Source organism: Monomorium pharaonis, chromosome 2, assembly GCF_013373865.1.
Source record: "Monomorium pharaonis isolate MP-MQ-018 chromosome 2, ASM1337386v2, whole genome shotgun sequence".
Classification (NCBI taxonomy): domain Eukaryota; kingdom Metazoa; phylum Arthropoda; class Insecta; order Hymenoptera; family Formicidae; genus Monomorium; species Monomorium pharaonis.
In genome coordinates, this window is record NC_050468.1 from 24120094 (window position 1) to 24141138 (window position 21045).

Here is a 21045-nt window from a genome sequence, read left to right on the forward strand (position 1 = left end):
AGGAATAACAAGAGAGAGCCGAATAAAGGCCCTCTCCATCTTTATTTAATCGCGCATGTGCAAGAGTATTGTTTGAAGTTAGACAAAGACAGAGGAGGCCTTTAGAGTCCAGCTTTTTTTTCTATCTCTCTATCGCAGCCACTTATGCTAGTATACAACTCACGCGATTCTATTCTTATATCTCTATGATCATTTCCGAGTTAATATTAAATGTTTTTTTTTATCAAGATAAAAAATTCTTTCTTCTTTGTTATAGCTTTATTTTTATGCCAAATTGAAATGAATGACTTTTATGAAATTGTTGCAGGTCAACAATGATCCAAACATTTTGTCGAATGTGAGGCTGGTAATGCGATGGAGCGACACGAGGGGAGAGACCTCCGAAGCTACCAGAGCAATGATCGATATGATTTGCGATGGGGTCGTGGCCTTCTTCGGACCGGAAGGTTCCTGTCACGTCGAAGCTGTAGTCTCCGAATCTCGCAATATTCCTATGTTCAGTTACGTAAGTGAATTGCAAGTTTTTACTTTTGCTTCTAAGTTTTTTTAAAGCGATTTTTCTGAATCAATTTTGCCTCGTGTACAACATCGTTATTTGTTAATAAGTATGCTATTATAGGCATAATTATTAATAGCGTGATATGGACGACGCGCGTGTTGCTGCACAATGAGTGTGCATATTCTTATTTTGTAACCACGAAAAAGAAACGAAATGTGTAAAACTGCACGAACAACAAGTGTAAAGACACATAATTTATAATGAAAATTTGTATTATATATTTATTATGAATTCTATTGCAAATTATACCGTTATAAATGTATTAATTTTTTTTTATAAATTACATGATTTTTGCACTTAAGTATCCCTTATGTAATTTTAATAACTTTTTATAATATGTGACATTTTTAGATTTTTAAAATCTATTATTTTAAGTTTTTAATTTTTAAAACTAATACAAAATCTACTTTCAAAATTGCAATCAGTGTATTATCACTAATTTGCAATAATATATTTATAGCTGTTATAGTTAGTGCAGTTTTCACTGTCTTTTGGTGATTTTCACTTCAGAATTAGCGTATAATCACCAAAAGATCAGCGTATTTTACTGATTGACAAGTTATAAGTGAACCACTGAAAATAATTGTATTTTCATTGATTTTTTATTGATTGATATTTAGAGAATAAAACTAAAATTTGCCTAGTCTTTCATATTTACAAGTTAAAGCCAATTATACTAAAAAAAGTTTTATTAGTATAATAATTATTAATTAAAACTTAAGGAAGAGAGAAAGAGAGAGAGAGAGAGAGAGAGGGGGGTGGAAGGAGAAGGATAAATTTTCAATTATTTATCGCGCGTCAGAGATTCACGTCATTATCGAAAAGAAGCGCGAGAAGTAGAAGGCCGAGCAGGATGAACGGACCGTCGAAATTTCGTGGTGCATCGTTATTGCGGGCATCGTTTCGTGCGGGCTCGAACGGAGAAGAAGCCGGCTGAAAACGGTTTCCGCCAGCGTGAGAACGACGGGGTTGTAGGACACACTGGCAAGGTGAAGTCGAAGGAGACGGCCGGCGTGGGGTACCGGAGAGAACGGCGGTGCTTAACGAAGGTGGTTGAGGGCGGCGGAGGTGCGCCCGACAAATTGAACACCCGCGGCGTGACAATATAATTACGGGCCGTGTGCTCCGGGGCGTGCGTGCGCGCTGGTACGATATGCGTGCTACGTCACGGCAAAGCACGCAACGCGGTCCCGCGTATTCACGCCGCGTGCAATTTGATATTGCCGATGTAAAGGAGAAAGAGAGAGAGAGAGAGAGAGAGAGAGAGAGAAGGAGGGAGGGAGAGAAAGAAAAGAAGGACTTGTTAGTTCGTTAGATTCAATTCCGGTCTTAATTTGCGACAGAATTCCGAATTCTGTGTCTACAAGTTTTGCACATAGGAGGAAAAATTTGCACGATCATAATTGCATCTGTAAAATTGAAATTTATTTTTCTTCGGACGGCGAGGTAGAGGGGAAATTAAGCAATTAAGTACATGCGCAACAATCTGACAGATTTAATATAATCATAGCGGGATATGCGGTAGAGATATCTGTCGTGACACGTCATGTTAACCTATTTTATCATTATGAATTATAATTCTGGAAATGAGAATTGTGCTGTTTTTCTTGTTATTTTTTTTATATATTATGCGTATATTTCTTTTAAGAAATTGACACATAAATAAGATTAGAAATCTGAGTCACATTTATGTACAAATTCAAAATTATGCTGTTTTGTTAATCGCTAAAAAATGTTTGTACATTATAATTATCTTTTTTATACAATATATATTGCAGGAATTCCCAAAATTGCGAAAAATTTTTTAACAATGATAGGAATCAACCAAATTTTGAAATGGATAATTATCAAATTTCTTGCGCATAGAAATTCGCATTGATATCGACGTTAAAGCTGCCACCAACAGAAATAGACACTTTCTTCACATCTTCATGTCTCATTATGCATGAGAGAAATAGATTTATAAAATTATATTTTATGAAAAATAAGAGAGAAAAATAATTTGCAATCCCTTCACCACCGTGCTTTTTCATATCTACTAAAGCTAAATGGATCACGAATATTTGCCATTTAAAAAAATGGCAAATAATACTACTGTTGTAGATTTATAATACTATGGCGATTTATAATACTACTGTTGAAAAGTTCTGTTACGTAACTTTTAATATAAGAACAGCTTTTAGATATTAAAGTAAAATGGCACAATTTTAAAGTTATAAAGTAGGAAACATATAACAAATTAGATTTCTTCGCCACTGGCTCTTCATATTAAACTTATATAACTTTAATTGATATGACTAAGCTTCATCTATAGATTGCCGGAAACTTCTATGCCAAGTTATACAGAATGACAGCTTAATTTTAAGAAACGAATTGACGCACAACTGATATGATCGTACAGTGCAAAGCTTGCTAAATGCGTATAAAATTGATATCTTTAATAAGATTTTACAACAATTTATTTAAAACATTCTATAAAACTGACGACAACGTCTTGCGAAATTTTACGTTATGTTTTACAAAACGTATAGATTACACCGTTCCAATATGCAAGGCAATATTTGATGCATTTTTACAATCGACAGATTCTTTAACTTTTTGTACATTGTTACGTAAATATATACATTAAAATCGTCACGATGATTACCGCAATAAATTTGTGTCGACGAAATAATTGTCACTGTAAGCCTCAGCTGTTTGCGTATTCGTCACCTGCGGCAGCAGTCCGCCTGCCTCTGATTTATTCTAAAGAAAAAGGATTTGCGCGCGCGGAAAGTCAAGAAACCCAAGCACGTTGTGCCACGGGAAATTAGCCTCGGCTCTTCAGCGATGCGCGACTGTGCTCGCCGCAAAGTCACGAATCCGGCTACTTAACAACATTCCGGTAATGTCGATCATATAGTCGCACCACCTGCAGCAGCCAGCCTTGTACGCACACGCACACACACATACACGCGCGCGCGCGCGCGCTCGTGAATTTTGCTTTGACGCCGCCGCCACTTCTTTGCGCTTCCTCCTTTCTTTCTTGTCGCGCGGCGATTAAAATTATTGGCGTTCTTGACCGTAAACCTATGTAAAGTAATCTCCCGGAGCGAGACGGATTGGCACTATGTTCGAGACATGTTGTGTGCGCTCGACAATGTAATTTGCATTACGACATATCATGCAAATCGAAAGTAACATTTGAATATCGAGTGTCTTCGTCGCGTAACAATGTTGGACACAGATGTCTTCGCTGCGTGCATTGGAAGGGGGTGGATTCAATGAAACATATTTCTATGATGGATTTATAATTTACAAGTGTTTTCATTCATTTTATATTTTTGTTAAATAGCAGCAGCCAATCTCTCGAATCCAGCTCGGCAAAAGTCCCCGATAAAAAGTACAGTAACCAATTCGGAAAGATTCCGTCAGCGCGAGACGGAAAGTCGCGCAGCCTTTAATTCACATTAGGAATTGATTCGTAATTGGCGTGAAATCGGACCGGGTGTCGTGCCAAACCGCGATCTCCCGCGGCATTTTGTGTTTTCGTGAAAGTCAACGCGATGCCAGAGGTCCCCCGAGAGGTGAAACGAAACGGCGAGCCGATCGGAAAACCGCTGTCGTCCACCGCGTTATATATAGTTATGGAAAGTTTTGCGGGTCTCCCTCCCTCCCCCTTCCCCGGCCACCGTCTTCGAGTGAGACGACTCGTCGATATGTAAATCCTTTCCGCGATTAACTCGAAGCCACCGGCCGAGTCGATCGGATTACGACACGCGAGAGAAGAGACCCCGATATCCCGCGACTTAAAGGACGCCCGCTCGCGCGCAGACACGCTCTGGTCGTCGTCGTCGTCGTCGTACGCATGGGAAAGTGGTACTTGAACGTCGAGAGACCTCCAGACTAATTTATGTTAATTCGCAGTGGTGAGAGAAAGAAACGAGCACGCAAGCAAGCGATCGCGACTCGAGGGGGAGAGAAACAGGGTAAAAAAAAAACCCGAGCGTACGTGTCGCGGTCTGATTTTCTGTTCTACTTTCCAGATATATTATAATGCAATAAAAACACGGCAAGGGTTTCGCATATATAGGAGATAAATGTCGAGTTTATCGCGAACGTACGCGCACGCAAATCTCACGTTCGACGGCGACCGATTTTTTTTTCGGCAGGCCGTGACGAAGAAAGGGAAGATTGGCCGGCGGGATCAGACGGGAGGAATGTAGGTACAGCCCTTCTCCTGGGTGCACGTGAGGGACAAGAGAGTGCATATATGAGCATTAAGGAGCACACCACCTATGCTTACTTTCACCTAGTTTCACCACGTCGCCTGTGTGTTGCAGAAATCGCGCCGCAAATTTGTACGGATTCCTTCGAATCGGAGAGAGGCGCGTCTTCCTCCGTGGCACGCGTAGATCCGCTCGGGCGACGGCGCGCTTCTTCCTCGTCGTCGCATTCCGCCACTCGGACGTTTGTCGCGCGTGTCTCCGCTTCCGGCAGATCGTTTTCTCTATTTTTGCTGCCGCGACCCATCCGGATTCTTAAGGCCATTCTATGCGTGGTGCAGAACGCAGGCCGTGCAGAACGCGTACGCGACGGCCAATCAGACGCGTCCGTGACGATTGACGCTTTTGGCCGGTTGTTGCATCCGCATTTGCAACCTGCGATTCACGTTCTACGTCTTATGTAGAGTGACCTTTACACTTCCAAGAACGGAATACTAAAAAGATATGTTTTCTGATTGTCTAGTCTCTTCGATCGTTGCTGAACACTCGAAATTGCTACTTTGAATTTAAATAATGTACACCCAAGAAAAAGTTTGGTTGATGTAGACAAATTTTTTCATGTCGCAACTGAAATATATCGCTAATTTTTGTATCTGCTAGAATTTTAGCTGTCGCATACAGAATTGTAAATGCTGCTTTTGTCAGTTAAATTAATTAAAGTATTTTTAATCATTTATCTATCTCAGTTAATTTTTACATACATGTGATTTTTGCATACAGCTGCAAGTTTATTTTTTGAGTGTAAAAAAAATAAGAAATTCAAAAACGAAAAGTTCAAGATTTTTAGACATATTTAATGTTTAAAAAATGCGCGAATGTAATTTCGCAGATTTAAGTTTCTTTAAAGAAGTTTCTTCAGCCTGTGAAACAGACTTTGCAGCTGATAAGTTGAAATACTTAAATATTTTTAATTAGTATCAAATTTTCGAGTAAAGTGTACCATTATCTAGCACGAAGAACGCTAATAAAAGAGATTTATTACATTTCGATTATTTTTTTAAAAAGGAAATTACGTAAATTATAACTTATCGCGATGATAAAATATTTAATATCGCGTGTTACATAACGCTAGCAAGCTTATTACAAGTGCGGAATGCATGTATTACACTATGCTCTCTATATTGAAAAGAAAAGTGAGATAGAGGTAGAATTTTAAATGAGTTTTGTGCATCACGCAACGCCACTCTGGAAAATTTAGTCGTATCAGTTTTTTTTATCTTGTATACAGAAATAAACAGTCATATACCGTAATATGGATTTGACATTGGAATCGCGTTTGTAGAAACTCTAAACTGGAATACGTTCGCCGGATTCACAATGCATATCGTGGCCAGCGGAGGCTTTCGAGTACGTGATCCAATCGTGCCGGTCATTCCACGTTCGCGCCGAGCCATTTAAGTACGTCCGTGATAAGTAGACAGAAAACGAACCTGAATGCCCGCCTAGGCGGGAAATATCTTCTCGTAATAAAGCGTACGGGATACGGTGGGAACTTTCGACAAGTATAACGTGATTGCGCGCGCGCGCGCGCGCTTATACACACGTGCTTACACGTCGGTGCCAACCACCTGTTGATTGCAGTCCCGCGTGCGCGCGAGAGGCGACTACGATCTGCGAATCTGCGGGTTTATTCACGCGATTACGGTGTAATCGCCGTTGTATATCTCGTGTTCTCGTCCAGCCGCCGTTCAAAAGAAGTGTGAGCGATATCTCGATAATGACGCAAACGGCGAAAATCTAACGGGAGACTCTCGAGAGGAAAAATAATCTCGCTCGAGAACGCTTGTCGCGAACGGTCCCGCGGGTCCTAGCCGTAACCGTGGATCGAAAGGTTTCCAACGTGAAAGAAGCCGCATATTATTGTATATCGACAGCGCATTTGCATGAAAACTGCTGATTCCCCTGATCTTCGCGGTCTATTTATAGCGTATTCTGCTGCATGATGCACTCGTGCGGACGCTTACCTGACGTCGACTCGTGCTGCATCGCCGTCGCGTCGGCATTGCCCCGATCTGACACGGCCGGTCTTTTCTTTTTCCTTCCCTTTTACACTCGAGATGCCTGTAGCACTGTGTCTCTCCGTGGCCATTAAACGATCGTTCGATCTTTTTCAACTGTCCGCTTTGACTGTCGCGTTAGATGTTGAAAGTGAAATTCGAACGATTCTCGGAATCATAAAAACTGCATGCCAATTTCCGGCAACAACTTTGATGGCTTTCTTGCGTTAATTCTTCTATTCTAATTTTCTGTGTGTTTTTTTTTTTGGTTTCGTTTCTTTATAATTTGTATAGTAATATTATTTTTATTTAACATATAGATATGCTGTTGATTACCGCGATTTATTTATTTTTAAATATATACACAGGTTTGCTGGTTGATTTTAAAGTTATTAGAAGTTATTATTTTGTCTCGGACGTCATAGTCCCACGTGTTCAGGCGGAAGATCCAAATGAAAAATATTATTTGATATTATAAACACTCGTAAATTTATAACAATTATTTTATTATGGAGAATGCAAAAGTATATATTTTAAAATGTAATAGAAAGATAAATAACTTGAGATATAATTATAATGACATTTAGAAGAATAGAAGAGACCCGACGTTTTCTACTAACTCTACACGGAAAGAATTTTCTCTTAAAAATTACCTTGAAAATCGTGGTAATTGTAGGACAACCTAAACCTTGAAGAATTTTACTATACTTTTGACAAAATTTATTAAAATTTTACTAAATTTTATTAAAAGTATGGTAAATTCTTCAAGGTTTACGTTGTCTCACAATTACCACGATTTTCAGGGTAATTTTTAAGAGAAAATTTTCTCCGTGTAAGAATTCTAACGAACAAAGGAGAGTATCGAGAAATGAAATAAAGAGAGATATTGGCAAAGAAAGATAAAAAGAAGAACCAAAACGGAGAGAGAAAGAAAACTTATTGATTTAAATGTAAATCTATGCATAGAAAAGTGATCACTACGATCGTTTTTTTTTTTTTTTGTTCAGACTATCGGCAGTGATGCATGTGTATGTGTGTGGGAGGAGGGGGGAACTAAGCGCCACTTAAAATCAACCGATGTTGGCGTAACATCTGTTTCAGCATCGTACTCCGGCGATCGTTAAGTCTTCTTAATCGCTTATCTCATTTAATAACCTCCGAGCGTCGGACGACCGGCGACGATTCTTCGTCGGTCTCGCCACCGTCGGTTCATTAGCTTCTTGCTTTCGTCCCGCCGGAGAGCTGTCGCGACATTCTATTACTCTTCGGCTTCTAAACCGAACTTCGTGCATCCATTAGCGGTGGCACGACAGCGCTGGTAACTTATCACCTCTAATTGCGCACGATTAGACAATCCTCACCGTCGCGAAGCGGGAGCGTTGCGCATTATGGTTTCAGCCATCCTTTTCCGTTACTACCGCCAATATCACGGCGACGTATCTTTCTTAGCGAGAGGTAATGTTTTTTTTTTTTTTGTTTCATCAAACGTTCGGTGCAACATTGAAGTGTCAAGACGTTCCGCTGCAATCAAGATTGGCGATGACTCGCTATATCGAAACTTTTTATTTGAGTCAAAATTAGCGATAAATCTCGATATATATCCACATGACTTCTTGTTCTTGAAGGATTTTTTTTTTTTTTGGTAAAATTGTTAAGCACACATGTATTCAAACTGTCTTTTAAAAGATCAACTAGATCAAGCTGTAGAATTATAAACTTTATTTAAATGAATCTGTTCTATAATTTACTTTGCTTGACAATAGATTTGTTTATGCAAGCAAGTATAAATAACTTTATTATTTAAAAAATTCTGTGTTTATCTGTGTCTAATAAAATACTTTTTTATTAATGCATAATACTTAATAAATTTATCCATATTTTGATCACATCCGTCCCGTATAAGACAGCAATAAAAATTAAAAAATGAAGAAATTTCTTTGCCCGTAGATCAGTGACATGTCTCTATCGTATGTATTCAACTTTAGGATTAGGTGTTTGGATAAAAACTGTATGATATCGTAACGTGTTGACCAATTTAACCGATTTTTCTGAATGTTGCAAGCGTTCAGCATCCCTTGACGGCATTAAAACGAGTGTTATCTTACACAGCAGACAAACGAGCGAAGCGTGAGGGTACCGGTTTCCGCGGGAATCGATAGGATTCGTTCGCCGTATTATTACCGTTTAAATATATCACTATGTTAAGGGAGAGACGCGGGGAAAATCTCGAGTGAGGCGGCCGTGTACGAATGCTTCTTACGCGCGAGCCGTTGATACGGCAAGCAAGCAAAACCCTGATAAAATGTGTCGTCCGTTTAATTGGATCGTGCGTTTCGTGACAGTTCTGCGATACGCGCGGGAAATTGCGCGAGTGAAAATCATCGCGCCGACAATCGACCAAGCGGAGTCTCGCCAGATGGAAAACCGGTCGCGATTGCACGAGTCTGGAGACGAGCGCGATAATTACCTCCTATCTTCTTTTTTCGCCGTCGTCCCTCGTCTCCATTTTGTATTCCGCGCTTGAGAGATCATCGCTCTTGACCAGCATTTCGATAATGAGACATCTGCGACGAAGAGTATCTAAATATTATATATACAAACAGGCGCAATAGCTAATCCTGTTCATTTCCTATTAACGTTCAATTTCACGTAAGATGAAGGGAGAAACTATGATCTTCAGAGTCTATTAGAATTTGATTTTTTGACAAAAGAAGCTTTGCGACAGCTTCTCATTTTTTAACAAATTTTCCATTTTTAGTTTAAGAAATAAAAAACATCTCGAAAATTTTAGAGGCTTAAATCATGGATCAAGGAAAAAAAAAATTAAAATTTAACAATTAAGATACAAAATTTTATATGCTCATATGGACATTATCGTTGGAATTTAATTTCTATTAAACCTTTAATATATCTTTTAATATTAATCATAAAATTATTTAAATACTTCATACATATTTTTAATGTTATATATTTGATGTAAAATAGCTCGTCGTTGATCCAGGTGCGATAGTGATTCCAGAAATAATTCAGTAAGCACGCGTAATATAATTAATTGCACAGTTGTGTATCTTTGTGTACCTTCCGGATAAGTATGCGAGACAGATTTTACGTAGTAAGGAAAAAAGTTCTTTTTTTATCTTATAAAGCTGCACAGCTTTATTTTAAATTGCACACAAGGCCGATTGCATATACAAGCCGGCATTTCGAAATAGCTATAGAAATTCTATTTACCGTCGCGGGGAGTCGGAAGGGGCTGTGTCACAAAGTAAGCAAGGGGGAATTGTTGAATTTTCAACGTGAATTCGCAGATCGGCGGTGGCTCGTGTGCCGCGACGGAGGAATCCATTCATTACGAGCGGAAAACTGGCTGTGCTTTCGCGCGCGCAGATGTGCTATTTTTAGAACGGCGGAATGGAAGAATGAGCGAGCGCAGCGCAGCGCGTGAGAATACTGGTTTCGCGCGCGGTCGAGAGTCCGACCCCGCGTTTGCTTCATCATCATCATCGCCGTCACGCGCGTATATTTATATTGCGTGGAAGAAAAAAAATTGGCGGGCGTGTGTAACGTAATATTGCACAAACAGGATCAATTAATATTTATGCGCACCGGCGCGACGCGACGCGGCGCAGCGAAGCGAACGAACGAACGAGAGCTGGCCACTGTATCGAGAATAATAAAAATCGGAACAGGGCAAACAAACGGTTATGGGGGAACCTGTTAGATAAAATGCGTCATCGGTCTATTTCGTTATGGTGGTAGACGGCGCTCCGCTCCGGCGGGCATCCACGGCGCGCACCAGGACACACACATTCCCATTCCGAATCTTTTACCGTATACACTCGTCTATTTTTACATTCGTCCGATGTATTTATAACCGGTATCAGCCTCGTGACTTGCGCGCGACGTTTTCTTAGAACGTTATTATCTTTTTCTCGGGAAGTCACGGTGTGTGCAATTGCCTCAAAGGTAAGGAGCAAAAATTATGCGCCGAAGTCGCCGATTCAACGGGGGAGGGAGGAAAACGTGAGCTAGAAACGTTGTTAATAGCAATCAAGGTGATCCCCGTGCGATTAATTTATTGCCGATCATAGGAGGCGCGTGGGCAATTGTTTGTTAGTGCAAACAATTCACGGTCGTAGCAGCGAAGATAGAAATTCGCTTGCAGCACTCGAGATCGGGCAACTCTGTGCGCGTTACCTTGAGCGTTTTGGAAACTCGAGATGAAGATAGTAGCCATTCTTTCATTATCGATCTGCGTGTTGTCCGGCTGTGCGCAATACAATCGAGTTTAATAATAATGACTTCTTCGCGGGAAATAATCGTTCAAATGACTCGGCGGACAATGACAAGGCGATACCGGATCGATGACATTTCATTGCGGATAGATGTAAAATATTGCGGTCTGCGATAACATTTGAATGCATTCAAACGGCGTCGATTCAAAATTGTTTGTGAACAGTTATGTTTGCGCTTTTCTACAACATATTTTTTTATTTCTGATTTTATTTATATTTATTTTAGTTGATTTAATTAACTTTTTTAAAAATATAATTTAAAACATGGATAAACAATTTTTTTACACAATTTACACAATAAGTTTATGACGTTTTTCTTTTAATAATAATTGTTTAATTATTATTTTTTTTTTATTTAGAAATTATTAGGATTTTAATATTTCTAAACGTTTCTAAGTTTCAGTCTCTATAGTATCCGTGGTTTTCGATAACAGCGATAAATTTACGTGCCTCATTTCTAGTTTATTTACTATTTATCATTATTAATTATGAGAAATGTACAGACTCGTTCCATTAAAACAAACTCTTGACGTGACAAAGTACATTTAAAATTAATAACAAGATAAGCGATGAAAATTTATATAGTTGCAGCACAGCAAAAGAGTTCTTAACATCGGGATTATTTGTCTTTGGGCAAGGTTCGACTTTAGTTTAATGTGGGTGACGACCTTAAGTGACGACGCACCCGGTTTCAGACTAAAACACACTCAATTAACCCTTAATTGGCCAGCACCAATTACGGATTCCATGCGAACGCGTATTCATTCGGTTAACAAGAACGTATGGTCTGTCGACGATGTCCCTTTTTTTTTTACGACATCTCAACGTATCGCGCAGATAAACGAATTTCTCGAACGAACCATCTTTTGATTAGGTATCATATTGCGTGTAGACGCATTATACTTCTTATTTATAATAATACGTTAAATTAAACATTGACTATGTAAGTTTTAAACTTATCATTTATTTATTTGGGTACGTGTCTACCTACTCAAAAAATGTATTCACATGTACGATTGATGCAAGATACTTCCTCGTTATACAAGAAATATCTTGCTACTTGAGAATAATCGTACTGTTAAAAATCGTGCAGATAAAAAAGTGTCGGCCAGTATAGCAAAAATGGAAAATACCGTAATTTGTGACATGTCGTAACGGCTGATTCATCGACAATACCTTTTCGCGATCGGCAAATGTATTGTGGCGAAACTATAATGAATAGAACGTGAACGCGCCGACGGGTTTCTTGGAGAACCGATGCAAGGTTAAACTGGATTCCTGATCGTCACATCATCGCTTCCGCGTTCGATAATGAGATCAGTCCAGCTGTCACATTTCTCGCCAAGAATAACACCTCGCGACGCTCCTTCGTAACATGTGCGTTAAAAATGGGAATTCCTGTCTGTCTAAGTGCTTGTGTCCACGTTAGAAATTACATTTGATTAATTCGATTAATGCGTTTGATCAATTCTCTCTTTGTTCTCGGATCGATTTTCTAGCATCGAGGTTTAACGGAGCCAAGCAACTAGTGTTTTAGTAGCTAAACGCTTAGCGTTTAAAAAGGAAACTTTATTCATATTTATTCAGAATATTTTCTATATATATACATGTATATAAAAGAGGTACTTGGTACTTTGGCACAAACAGCCTGATTATGTGAAGGAAGAGACTCGTGCATTGTTTGACGAATAGCTCCTCTAATATGACGAAAATTTTTTTACAATTTACTACCTCCCATCAAATCCTTTCCCCGTGGAAAACAAATCTCTAACTTCGCAATCGGCCAAGCACGCTATTCTTTACAGTGAGTGTACTGTCTCCCTATCAATTTCGAATATTTTCTCCGTTACCCGCTGCGGACGAGCAAAGGAAACGAAAGCGATAAATATTTTTCGCAGTGATTCTGTAGCCTCGTTCCAGGAATAGATAACGATTCAGTCGCGATCTACGTAATGTCCATTGCAAAATCGATCCCAACGTGTGTCTGACTGACTTCAAATCATTACGTCTTTACATAACTACTGCACAAAGTTACGTGTTAAGAAAAAAAAAAGTTGAATAGATAACGCACGATGATAAAGGACTTGACAATTACTTTCTTATCGATATTTCGATGAAAACACACCGAATAACACAACACACAAACTAAATATACCCTTGCGAGAAGCGACGAGCACGTACAACGATTTGCGCGATAGCTCGATTTCGCGAAGTGATCTTGATTAGTTGATTATGTCTTGTCCGAAGAAGATTCATGAAATCTTCAGAGTAAATCGAGACGCCTTTCGGTCGCAGCGTTGAAGTGCGTGCGCGATTTTAACGAGTTGAGACAGCTCGTTCGCAATTGCTTTAATTCGTCGTCGGCCGAGCTCGTCTCCAGCGCACAGCGTCCAATGCTCTAAATATAATTTCAAGAGCCGTTGATAACTGGACAGCTTACATAATTAATAGACGACAACGCGGATAATTTATCAACGCGGTCGCTCCGCGTCGAATAGGATTATCGCGCGTTTTCGATCGGACGTAAAGCACGTATCTGTTAATAGGAAATCGCTCGGATGAGGAAGTAAGCCCGTCAGAGTGCCCGAGGCATTATGTGTCGTACGATAAATTACGTCTCGTTTCGATTCGTTGAAATGACAATACGGATAGATGACTGTACTGTAACGAACAAAGGAATAATTACGATTAGTATTTCACTTGCCGCTGCTCCGTAAATAGGTATGGCTGAATCGCGACACATTCTCGTGCAATGACAGCTGGTTATTTTCTACACGGGGGAAAAAAAAGATTTAGTTCACATAACCAGAAATATTCAGTTGTAAGTAATATGGCTGCATCATCTAATTATCTTTAAACGATAATCGTGATCATCGTTTAAAGATAACTAGATTGATATGACTTTTGACTTTAGTATGTCAACTACGAGTATATCAATGTAGTTGCGCGAAATCTGATTGTAGTAATCAGTACATAGTTGGGACTTCTTTCATATGGCTAAGCTAATTTATCCATATAGTTGTATAGCTATGCTATAAAGCAGCGATGTCGAAAAACAAAAGCGATTCCTACGCACACAACTATAGAGATGTGTACATGTGGACGCGAACGTCGCGTGCACAGTAAATGGTGCACATCGGTGTTAGGAAGGTGACTTAGTGTCTCAGTTACAGGTTACACAAACGTGTCTACCGCAGGTGAGGTCGTTGTTTCCTGTTGTTCGCGTACACAGAAATAGTGCGCATCGGCGTTGGGAAGATGAATCGGTATTTCGGTTAATTCGGTCGGTTACGGTTGATTTGAGCAATATGATTGGTCGAAATCTTACGATTATGATTACGGAAATGTACGTGCAATGCTCTTAACGTGGGTGAAGTCATCGTGCCGTGTTGTTCGCGTGCACAGTAATAGTGCGCATCGGCGTTGACTAATGATGAAAGTGACTACAACTAACGATCATTCAAAATGTGAATAATTAATTTTTATATCACATCAAGACAATTTGTCTAAGTCAATCAAACAATATAGTTGTCATTAAAATATTAGTAGTTGCAGTATCAAGAAATAGTCTGGTTGAAACTTGTGTTGCAGCAATAACCAGGTTATTGCTGCAACACAAGTCATTCAACAATAGCTCTATGGTTGTAGTAAACACATACCTAGTTGTTCCATATTTTACTATAAAATCTAGTTCAACATCTAGTATCAACATCTGGTTGTTATGTGTCGACCAACCAGACCGTTTTTTCCATGTATATTTGCGTTTTAATTATGAATACTATAAATCATCTTAGCAGCAATGATATGCAGTATGATTGAATTGCAGCATAAATATGTAATTTTTCTCAGGCGTATTAACCTGTGGCTTCGTGATGGATTACACGAAATTATACAAACTGTCAGATGTCATTTTAATCACTGTAATGTATAATGTTCTCAGATTATCACTCAGGATATTATTTTACACGATATTTTATGAAAATGTTAAAAACTAATTTCGTTTCGCGTAAAAGAAAATAATTGTCTTTTTAAAAATAAAATTTCTGAAATACATAAATGTTTGTTTAAATACAGAGTTATTTAAGTAAGGCGTTTTAAATTTTGCATCTGTCTTAGATATTTTCAATGTGAATATAGATTTGATATTCTCTTAATAAATATATTAAAACTCCAATAATTTTTAAGCTCTAATAGCTTTACCAATAATCTTTTCACAAACTAAAAATTTTGAAATTTAACAGATAATAAAGTTTTATTAATTTTGAATAAAATTTTATAATATTATAATATTATAAAGTTCTATTATTTTAATAAAATTTAGTACTGAAGCTAGCTATAAAAAATGTCAAAATAAGTGCTGAGAATGTACAAAAAGAAAAGTAATTAAATAATTTATTACAATTTTGGGTTTAGATTTTGGAAATTGTTCGGAAATTATCATCAGAATCGTATTATTCAAGAAAAATGCAAAGAATATCTTGGATATTTATTATTTTAATGAAATGCGAAACGATTAAAAAATTCGTATGCAAAGAATATCTTGGATATTTAATATTTTAATGAAATGCGAAACGATTCAAAAATCCGTTATGCTAATTATATAAAATATTTGAAATATTATAGTCCATGTCAAATATTCAAAAATTTATGTGAAACGTTGATATACTTTTTGCGTAAATTGACTTGATCTGCTTTATCTTTAATCATTCAACTGTTTACGTATGTAAGACTTTTTTTTCCGTGTACGAAAATTGTGCTAATTATGCCAGGTGCTCGATTCTCGAACTCGTACAAAAAATCATCTACGAAAGTGACGTTGCGCATTTATCGATTGGTATGTACTTTTAGATCTCAAATTATACTAATCATTGAACACTCATATGACTTTCATTATGCGAACATTTTTCGTACAAGCTGAAGAATCGAGCCTTTGATATCAGAATCCGTGTTTGTTCTAAAAATTAAATTTTATCTCTTCAAAACGAAATGTAATTAACACTATATTATTAAGTTTATAATATCAAATTTTACACAATTTTTGTTATATTTTAGATTTGTTACGAATTTTTATAATAGTAAAGCTTGGGATAACTTTTAGACAATTCCTAGCAACTTATTAAATATCGGTAACAGGAATATTTGAAAAATACAACGTTGTAAAATTTTATCAAACATTTTATTGTGATATAGAGATTCAGAAGAAGCTGAATCAGAGAAAATCATATAAAATTCTTCGAAATATGTTATATTATTTGAAAAGTAAATTCTAAAAGAAAATCTGTGTCGTCATTGCTTCTATTTAATACATTGCTAATTGAACTTAAACAATTTAATCTAAGAAATGCATTAAACGTGACTCAAATTTAGTTTATTGTTTATTGGATGTAATATACGTTAATATGAATACTTTGCTTACCAATTTGATTAGAGAAATGGATTAATTACATGTAGTTGATTTTCATTCACATATTTATTATATTGAAACAAAAAAGTTTCTGTACATGGAAGTTAAAAATAACAATATATTTTTTTGCAGGAATTGATTCAAGTTTCTTGAATTTAACAGTGTAGAGAATACAAATTTGCAATTTTTAAGCCAGAGACAAAAATGAACGATGGGGCAGAAAGTTCATTAAATAAAAATTTCCGATTCAATCTTCTGTGCGAGACGGGAGATTAATGTCATTCAATGTTGTTGTGAGACACGCGAGCAAGACGTGCATCGCACGAGCGCATGAAAGTACCAGAGGAGTGCATTATTGGCGAACGGGCCAGCCGAGTATTAGGTACACACGGCATATCGAGACACAAGCCGCCGCGTTCGTTCGGTTTGTGCGTCGTCGTCTCGTTCCCGTGTATATCCAAGGATATCGTCGCGACGCTACACGCCGCGCGGCACACGCGGCTCACTAACTGCCTGTGTTTATCGTCGGCTATATTTAGCCCGGACTATTACTTTGCCGAGCGCGACAGACCGACCGAACGAACGAACGAGCAAGCGAATAAGCAAGCAAACGAGCGAGCGAGCGAACGGAGTGAACGAGCCGAACCGAGAGTCGAGAGCCGCGGCGCAGCGCAGCGCGGTGCGGCGGCAGCATCAGCAGCCAGCCCGTAACATTACGGCCGCGTTCCCATGGCGTGTGTGTGTGTGTGTGTTGTGTGTATGTATATATATATACATATATATATACATATATATACATACATACATACATATCTTGTCCCATGCCCACGAGATATCCCGTACGGTCGCCCTCGCCGTTCTTCTGTCACGGGACCGTCGCTGGATTGTGCCGTCGCACGACGATCACGATGCATCGCGGGCGTCGCGATGTGTTTTGCGACCGCTCACCATCGCATCCGCAGCGACATGGAGAATCGAGATTTTCTATCTCTCTTGCCTGCATCCTGTACGGAAATTGCACTGTTAGTTTGTTAGAAATTGAAATACATCTAAAGAAAAAAAAATTATAGTATATATCCACACAAAAAAATGAATCCTTGCTGCAATTGAATTTTTATTCTTGAATACTATATGCTTTGATATGAGCATGAAATGCTGCCCTCAATTAGAAATGTTTACTTACATCGATAATAAGTAGGTTTGTGTGGAGTATATTTTATTTTTAAAATGATATCCTTTTTTCTAAAATTGTTATATAATTAAGATAAATTCAGTTACATAATTTGAAAGTTATTTATTCTTGGATCGAGAATAACATGCTCAATATTGGGTTGTGTAAGTGCGGATGCGGTGGACCCGCGCACGTGAGTAGGAGCCTTCACCACCAACCGCTATGTGGCGCATTTCTCGTGGACAAAATGTACTGTCTGATTGAAGACCTAAAAGAGGCTCGTCAAGAGCAAAATTTTTGAATTTTTTAAAGAATACATTTGTGTGTGTGTGTGTGTGTGTGTGTGTGTGTGTGTGTGTGTGTGTGTGTGTGTGTGTTGTAAAAGATATTTTCTCTACTGCAGGTTACACATCAACCAATCCTATTTTCTCCCCCTTCGCTTCTTTCATTTTAATATCTTTAGTGGACTTAATTATTTTAATTAATTCCAATTTCTTATTTATTTTAAAACCTAAAATAGAAACAGTTCTGAAAGCATGTGACAAAAAAAAATATATAAGTAAAAGTAAATATACATTTAACGTTAAATATGAGCCAAGTAAATTACTGAAATTCAGTCCGATACACGGTGCTGAAAGAAACTTCTAAAGGGAATGTGCTCGATACCGTATACGCTCGCGCACCTGCTATCATCAGGAGAATTATCCAACGAATCTCCCGTCGGGAGACGCAAATAACTCGCGACGCAAAACTTTCTAGAGTCCACTTTCCTCGGAACTCGTGGCCTCGTGGCGAAGTCGTACTGACATACGTACGTACGGAATCTTCGTATCTCCGAAAGTCTCTCGCGCACGTGCTCCGCGAGAGAACTGGAATATCGGTTATCGGGATAATCGTTGCGCCTAACTTTTTCGTTCGTCTCTCACGTTATCACTCCTAAGCACAGCGTCTTTGCCGTTCGAGGCAAAGACTAACGTCGCGCGCGCTCGCGAACTATCGCTATTTGTCTGGCGCAGGCTATAAATAGAAACGCTGTTGATTTATGAAGAAATGAAGGCATCGGCCTCGTGGTGTGTGCGTGGCATGGTTACGCGTTGCGTGCGCGTGGATTGCTACCTCCTTCGTGTGCACGTGTGAGGAGCTGCGCGTGTCTCTCCCTCTCCCTGAATCGTTCCTGAACTCCGATTCAGGGCCGCATTAATCCTCCAGACCGACGATTTCGATTAAAATCGTAACCTATCCGTTATAATTGCAATATATGATACAGAAACCGTTTATTATTGTTATATTGTTACATTCTTAATAAATTAAACAACATGGAATTATAATCTACATATTAATTTACACGATATTTTGATTTTATCTGTCATCTGCTCCAATGAGGAGTTTTTATGAGAATAGTAGTATCCGCGCGTGACGAGAGACACGTGTATGTAAAACGATGTTTCGTATTTTCTACACTTTGAATATAGCGAGAATAATAATCGGTCGTAAAATGATCGCTGTATCGAAATGTAAAGATACGAAAAGTTGACCTCTATCAAGCTAGCACACTCACGCATACACAGGACCAAATGAGCAAAATCAACACTATTGAAGTATTTGGTATTCATTTTGTACTGCAGAATATGTATAATTTTGCGCCATGTATTATTTAGAAGAAACTTATGGTCTCAGTCTTTTCTTTTTCTTGTCCCGTTGAGCATTGCAGTGGATTTCTAGACGAGTCCTTCACTTGCATACACTTAAAGTGAAAATTGTAAAAGATTATCAGGATAAGATATTGGAAAAAAGAAATTTCTTTCAGATTAACATTGTCATAGGACAAGTTTGGAAAGATATTGCAGCGGCACGAGTTAGTAAATATATCGGTTGTTCTATGTATAGACATACATCCGCTGGTGAGTGTAGGCACTGTCTAAATATAGTTTCGACAGTTTTAAATATCGACGGCGCTCGTCGGCGCCTTCATAAGAGGCGAAAAAAATAGTCTATGTATATATCTCTCTATTTCGGCATAAGAATTCGAAATAGGACTTTACAATAAGATAAAAGTTATAAATCTTGATTTTTTATCTTTTAAGTAGCCACCTCGAGTGATTTTTAAATATATCCGAAAAAAATATCGTGAAAAATTAGAGCTCAGTAGTTTTGAATATTCATAAGCAGCTATTTATTTTTTCTTTTTCTTTTTATTTCTCTCTTTTTTTTTTAGAGAATTAAATAAATCTACATACATAAAAATGTCCAATACGAATAATTTATGTAGTGAAAGATTATTAATAATTTATAAATCAATAATATTATAATATGTAGTCAACAATGTAATTTTTTATTGGAATGTAAAAATTATTCTAGGTTATCGCGTTTACGCAATAAGAAACTAAGTTGAGATTATTACCGGCTTAATCGCCTATTACTATCCCAAGTTGTTATCTTCGTCTTTTGTACCTTTAAGCGTAGGAAAACTACAGTGATGCGCTGTATCCTTTTTACATCCTCTCTATAATAGCACGACACGATACTGCACGGTGTAAAGACATTTCCATCGATGATCTCTAAACGTGCCACGAGCCGTTCCATGAATGTCTGTCGATCGTGATCTTTGCCGCACAGGAAAGTGTGTGACAATTCCGCAAAAGCAAAATCATCGCGGTCTTGCAAATTAGTTAATCATTATTTTATTTTAAAATTATCGAGACCATCAAGATAGATATAACCAATATTTTTAACTTGTACTGATACATTGCCAAAGGTTACACGATACGCATTAATTAGCATAGTAATCTGAAATAAATCTCGCAAAAGCTTTTGAAACACTTTCGGCGATAATAAACTGAAATAAATTGCATGCGTGAGTATTAATATCTCGATTTATCCAGCGGAACGATCCTATATCATTGATTCTTCTGGCCGAGTAAATAACGACGGAAAAAAACGCCGAATGATAGCTATTAATCCAGATGCAGTTATAAAAAAAATTTATATAATATCGGTTTAAGATATTTAAATATTCAGACATTTCATCATTCTTCGGACGTTTTATAGTAAAGCTCGGAAATAACGAATTTATCTATACCATTCAGAATTAACTAGGTTTATGACAGAATTTTCTCGGCTATAAAATATTTACAAATAGCAAGAATATATAAATTTATTATGAAATTGTTTAACATGTAAAACTAACGATTTAAACCTAAAAAATCTAGAAAGATTGTGAGATCTCGTACCTAATTTTCGCATAATTTTATTGAATTCTGTTACGCCTGATAGTCGTCGACTTATTTTGTTTTACTTTTTAAGTTACAATGTTTTTAAACTTGTGATGTTAATAATGTTTCATAAATACAAGCG

General features: G+C 37.9%; 1 protein-coding gene across 1 annotated transcript in view; it reads left to right on the forward strand.

Annotated features, from left to right (window-relative positions):
• LOC105837716 (receptor-type guanylate cyclase Gyc76C) overlaps positions 1 to 21045 on the forward strand; it is a 71236-nt gene that overhangs the window by 37167 nt on the left and 13024 nt on the right. The window contains exon 4 of the mRNA XM_012682731.3: positions 308 to 505. Within this exon, the coding sequence (XP_012538185.1) occupies positions 308 to 505 (198 nt within the window). The remainder of the gene's footprint in view (positions 1 to 307; positions 506 to 21045) is intronic.